We start from the raw sequence: 6,037 nt of genomic DNA, 5'->3' as shown, positions 1-6,037 counted from the left end.
TGTCCTTTTTTTTTTTTTTTTGCCTGCAGTGTGAATAAACAAAAAAAACAAAAAAAACAAAAAAATCACACATGCCTGTGCTGCCCCCTATCCACAACAGAAAGCTAGGGATCTCCTCTCAAGATATGCAGTTAGAATAAAATCCCTTGAATTCCAATGCAGCTTCTATTCTGAATTACTGTTAGAACAAGCAGGGTCCAAGGAAGTCCCTCCATCATGAGGACAAGTGGGGAAAAACTTAACTTTTTCAGCCTGTCTTGCATCTTCAGTTCTGCTTCTAGACCCATGTGAATTTAATAAACCTATAACACTGTATTTAAACATTGGGGGAAAGCTTCAGAAATGGTATGGACAAACACAATTTTAGCTGCTTTAAAAGGGGAAGGGAGCTGCTGTTATGTTACTTCTGCATGATCCTGTAGGAATACAAGTGAACTAATTATCCTAACCCAGCTTCATTCATGGCAAAGTTAAAGCTGGAGTAGTTTGCTACACCTGTATCACTACAAGCTCATGAGTCATAACAACCTGCATTTAACAGCCTGCATCAGTATGCTTTAATGTAGCTGCAATTGTTCCACAGATCTATTCCTAAAATTAGTAAAGGAGAGAAGAAAAATTGGATACAGGATTAAATCTTGACTTAAGTAACTATTTAAGCTTCTAAGAAGCTTGTAAGTGAAAGAACCTAGTTTACATTAAAATCAATTCACCTTTTAAACTGGAGCAAAACAATGAATGCAGGCCACTCAGGCTGCCTCCACACAAGCGTGGCTGTTTGTTGCTGCCACTCTTTGTCCCCAGGCAACACCTGGGCCATGTGCCCTCTGGCAAGTGGCATGTTACCCCAGGTGGGTAGGGGATGCTGGGGCCAGCACTGGGCTGACCCCAGCAACCTTACTTGTGGTCCTGGGGCTGCAGCAGTGATGATCCTGCTGCTTGGATCCTGGCTGGCAGCTGGAGTGTACCTCCAGCCAGCCAGGCTCTGGTTTTGGGTGGTGTGTGCTAGCCCTGAGTATACCGCTCTACTTTTTTTTTTTTTTGACCCGGGGAGATCCCAGTGTCAAACCCTCCCACCAGCCCTCCCCACACTCACTATACAGCTGAATGTGTGGTTTGCATACCACACGGCTGCGTTAGTCTGGATACAGACTCAGAATACAAGCAGCTCCCACTTCTAAATGTTTTCCCCTCAATGCTTGATAAACATTTAAGACGCACTAAAAAATTGTGTCTTTATGAAGTTCTGACTGTTAAAAGTGGTCTGTCTTTTTGGCTGATCCAAATTCAGCTATAGCAGGCAGTCTTACAGAAGTGTAAGAGCAGGAAAAAGTCACTCACCCGTGCCCGATGTCTCCGGACTTTACTGATTTGATCTGCTTTTGCCTCCATTCTTCCCACCAGTGCCTCAAGCTCCCTCTCCAGGTCTTCCCTGAGGGCAATGGTTGGAGCTTCCTGGATTAGCTTTGTTAGCTGCTGATGATCACTTCCATGTAATTTAACGACAGAAAAAAAAAAGCTTAGGTCAAATTTAATGTTGCTACGCTTACGTGCTTATGTCTCTACAGAGACACAATATCAGCAACCAGAAAGAGTTTCAGTCTTTTATCTGGTTTTGTATAACAACAACTGGTTTGCAAAGCTCTTGCTGGTAGTTAGTAGTATTACAGGAAGGCATGCCAGTAGCTCATTCTTGCTGTACTGGCTGGCTGTTAAAAATACAGGTTTGTTTGAACTCAAATACTGTTAGGTTAGGATGATACAAGTAGCCTCTTCCAGGCATAGTCTGAACCTTCAGGGAGCTGTTTAGAAAGCCCAAGTTCTCCCTCTACACTTCCTTATTCCATTTATATGAGCTACTGGTATTTTAAGTCTGGGCTCCTACAGATGCTGGGAAGACCACAGAAACTGAAAACAAGAGCCCTAAAAGGTAGTCTTATTTACTTAATTGTCTGCTGTGCAATGAATGATGAGAAATGGAGCCTGGGGGAGCAATCCCTTAAGTCTGGTACTGCTGTAGGCAGGTACAATTAGCAAAGTAACTGCAGCATAGAATAATCAAAACTGAGTGCTAACACTACAGAGGGGAAAGTTGGTCTCTACTTTGCAGCAGTTGGAAAGAACTAAACTATCCACCATTAACATGGTTCCAACCCCACCCAAAGGCACCTACCATTCTTGGGGAAAAGGCAGCCCAGGCCTCCCCCTTTTCCTACAGAAAACTGCCAACATCAGAACAGTGGTAAAACGCATTCACATTTTCAATTAGACACAACTTATTATGGAACTCACAAACTCATTTGTCCAAATTCATCCTGCAAAGTCAGCAGCACTTCTGAGAGCTCTTCCTGGGATGAAGAAGAGTCATTCGATAAGGAGGGCTTTCTGTCTTTGCTGGTACGAGGGACACTGCCAATGGACTTAGCTAGTGGAACATCAGTGACCACGCGATTGTTACACAGGGCTTTTGAGTGTTGTTTCATCAGATGCAACACATGCTGGACATTAGCACCAACAGAATGGCTAGGACCAGTAGACTGAAGAAGAAAAACTAAGTATACATAAATAGTTCTTAGTGTTTATTAACAACTTAGAGCAATTGAGATATGTTGCAAGACATTTAAAAATCAATCCTAATTATATAATTTTCCTTTTGATTTATTGCTAGGAATTACTTTAAGGGATTTTTGTTTGTATGATGAGTGCTTCTTGTGACAAACAGCGTGACTAGACAGCCCTGGGAGCAAAGGGCCAATTTTACATGTACCAATTCATTGCAATCCCAAAGGCAAACCTCCGATAGAAGAGCTGGAAAGAAAACAGATTAAATCTCTTAATCAGTCTGACCACTAGGTGTCACAAGAGCACCAAGTCAAAGGCTAAGAGTAAGCCACGTCTTCTGAAAGTCCGACTGAAATCAAATGTAACAATCTCCTGTTCCTTATTTACGGGCTTTAAAAATTAATCTACTTACCTTTCCAGCTACAAACGGTACATCACCCAGACACAGTCTGTAGTGAGGCTGAGTATTAAGATGGCCTGAAGGAGAGCATTTCTGAAAGAAAACAGTAGCTTATTAGAGGTGGCACTTACTGTCAAGCCCATTCTCCTCTGCCTGGTGGCCCAGTGATCAAAGAACACAGATACCTAGCTGGCTCCTCAGTCATTGCCTTTCTTCCCCACCCTGCACATCGTTTAAAACAACAGCATACTACCTTATCTGGGTGCTTGGTTTTCTTCTTCGTTTTTCTTGATTTTGCAGAGATTGATGGTGACCCTGCCTGAAACAGTATTTTGCTGGTTTCCAGGCCCATCTGAAGCTGCAAATGGGAATTATGACATTTTTAATTAATCAGAATTTGTATGCTTGCACACATGCATAGGCTTATGAGATGGCAGGGGCACGCAGCCTCTACAGTGAGACTGCACTGTTACTGTCAAATAATAGTGACCATGACTGCATTTAAACTATACTTCCCGACCAAATGAAGGATAACTAGTCCCAATGGAAACTGAGCGATGTCACTTCCAGGCTAGAAAGTGCTAAATATTAATCCTGCACCTCCTTTATCATCCCTGCTGACTGCCAACACATTGATTGAGTCCACTTCCTGGTCCTGCCCAATTCAGTTACTGATGTTATTTATGGCATCACAAGTCCTTGTATTTTGGTGGAGCTATGGTGAACAAATCTCCCAGTTAGTACAGCTGACAGCACCCTGTTCATTTGTGCCCCTAAAAAGGTTGAAGTGGCTTTTTAAACTATTATTTCCATCCACTGCCAGCAAGAAATTTCTCAAGTGCACATTAATGTGTGATTAATATAGGAACTAGGGCCGTGGCCCTTGACAGGTTGCCAAAACTGGGTAAGCAGCCCTCCACTCAAAATAATTGCCCGCCCCTGAGCTAGACCTTCAGCTCAGGAGGCAAGATGATGTAGCTTTTCTATCTTCAAGTTTGATCACTGCATCCAGTCAATTGGATGCTTAGCCCTGTACTAAATCAAGAATTCCCTGTATACAAGCTCATCACAGACTGAGTGGATCTTCTTTTCATTCAACATTTCCAAAGCGACCTCCTAACTCCTTTCAGGACTTCATCCCGAGCTGTTTGTGCATGTTTTTCTCTTGAGACCTTAGAAACTAGAACTGCTGTAGCTAGCAGCATACCCCATGTTCTCTTCCCCAGACTTCACATGGATACAGAACAAAAAATGTAGTTAATATTTTACATTAGGAGCCTGCGGACAGCCAAAGGGAGAACATATACTATCAAACAAATGCTGCCTAAGTAAGGGTGGAAGTTCCCTGCCTTAAACTTATTTTCCCAGGCTGCTGGTACACAAGAGGGGCAAAATGTTCCCCATTGGAATGGGAATTCCAAAGAAAAAGTCAGGTAACATATTGCATTCCTGTACTAAAATTGTATGATATGGAGGAATGGAGCTGTTCCTATTAGGACTGACAAACTATTAAAAAAATTAAAATCACAATTAACTGCAAGGCTTAAAAAAAAAAAAAAAAAAAAAAAAAATAGTTGCAATTTTTTGGGGCAGGCGAGGGGCTGATTTCCTGCGCTCAGCACTGGCTTGTAACCCGCCCCCGCTGCCAGCCTGAGCCCTGTGCCAGCTCTGGGCTCGCCCATCGGCAGCTGCCCCCCCCCCCCCCCCGCTTGCTGCGCTGGGCAGCATTTGCCACCACTGCCTCTGGGCTGCCCAACGCATGACCTCTGGGTGGGCAGCAGCAGCAAACACTGCCCAGCACGGCAAGTGGAAGGGCTGCAGCTGCTGCTGCCATGGCACAGCTCCGACAGGCAAGCCCAGAGCCAGCACAGGGCCCAGTCTGGCAGTGGGGGCGGGTTACAAGCTGGTGCTGAGTGCGGGGAAAAGCAGCCTTGCCCTGTGGCTGGCATTCCGCACTGCAGCCACTCGGAGCCAATGTGGGGCTGCCTGTGCCTGCTCAGGACAGCCCTGTGTAGGCTGCAAGCAGCTGAAGTAGGGAGCACTGGCCACAGTATGAACAAGGGGCCACTTTTCCCTGGGCTCCTCCCCTTACCTGAGTTTCCCGTACCAGTACAGCTGAGAAGCCACATGGTCCCAGGCCAGAAGCCCCTGCTGGGGCTTTCAGCTAGGGGGGGCGGAGCTGGGTGGGCCCTACTCTTGCAGGAGCCCGCCAGGCTTCCCCTGGGTCCTACGGTCCCTAGTTCCTATCATTTTTGACAGGAACCAAAAAAGACAGATAAGTATTAATTTTCTACATTTTTAGGGGCCCCACAGGCCAGACAGAAAGGCCTTGCAGACCATATCCGGCCTGTGGGCCATATTTTGCCCACCCCTCGTCTAGCTGAAAGAAATGCTGCAATTTCCCTGCCTTTAAGTGCAATTTACCAACTGTCTTTCAGTAGAGAGAGCATGGAAGGTCACAGATATTGGTTCCTCCCACATTCCCTCCATTGCCAAGGAAAAACAAAATGGATTAGTTGGAAAGGAAAAAAAAAAAAAAAAATGCAGGAAAGTCAGAGGTGTATCACTTTGTATTTCAGGAGTCGAGCACCAGATAAACTGCCACAATCTCATCATTACATTGCACATCCTGGAGACCATACCAGTGAACTTGGCTGAAAGGTTAGTAAGAGGAATACAGCTATTCACTACACACTGTACCGTAACGGGAAAGAATGCTGCTGGTTACCTCAGCTGCTTTGTCCTGCACAAGCTTCCTTGCATGTTCCTCCTCCTGCAGTTTCTGTTCCAGCTCTTTCATTTTTTTCTAATTAAGATTAATAGGGAAGATATTGTTATTGTTGGAATATATGGCTCTTTTTTTTCCTGAACAACAGAATAGGAACTTGAAGAGATTCAGTACATTTGTCCATGCCAAGTAAAGACTCTAGAATCAGAGTAATTTCTGCTGTCTCTATGCAAACAGTACACTGCATTCTTTATATTTAAATTGAAAGTTTACTGAATTTGCCCATGTCTATCTCCAGAAGTGCCCGAGAGTGCAGAACAAGCGACTTAAGTGGGGGGGGGGGGGGG

At 44.7% G+C, this 6,037-nt stretch overlaps 1 protein-coding gene across 2 annotated transcripts in view; it reads right to left on the bottom strand.

The window, feature by feature from the left end:
* The window catches only part of CEP57 (centrosomal protein 57), a 54,020-nt gene that overhangs the window by 1,381 nt on the left and 46,602 nt on the right, over window positions 1–6,037 (bottom strand). For both annotated transcript variants that reach the window (XM_019524454.1, XM_019524455.1), the window contains exons 6-10: window positions 5,691–5,768; window positions 3,216–3,320; window positions 2,975–3,055; window positions 2,293–2,537; window positions 1,342–1,486 (exon numbers count right to left, since the gene is read on the bottom strand). In XM_019524454.1, coding sequence (XP_019379999.1) covers window positions 1,342–1,486; window positions 2,293–2,537; window positions 2,975–3,055; window positions 3,216–3,320; window positions 5,691–5,768 — 654 coding nt within the window. The remainder of the gene's footprint in view (window positions 1–1,341; window positions 1,487–2,292; window positions 2,538–2,974; window positions 3,056–3,215; window positions 3,321–5,690; window positions 5,769–6,037) is intronic.

Source organism: Gavialis gangeticus, unplaced genomic scaffold (genome assembly GCF_001723915.1).
Source record: "Gavialis gangeticus isolate Ggan-Ray unplaced genomic scaffold, GavGan_comp1, whole genome shotgun sequence".
NCBI classification, from domain to species: Eukaryota; Metazoa; Chordata; order Crocodylia; family Gavialidae; genus Gavialis; species Gavialis gangeticus.
The sequence above is the reverse complement of the archived record's forward strand: the minus strand, read 5'-3'. Positions and strand labels throughout refer to the sequence as shown.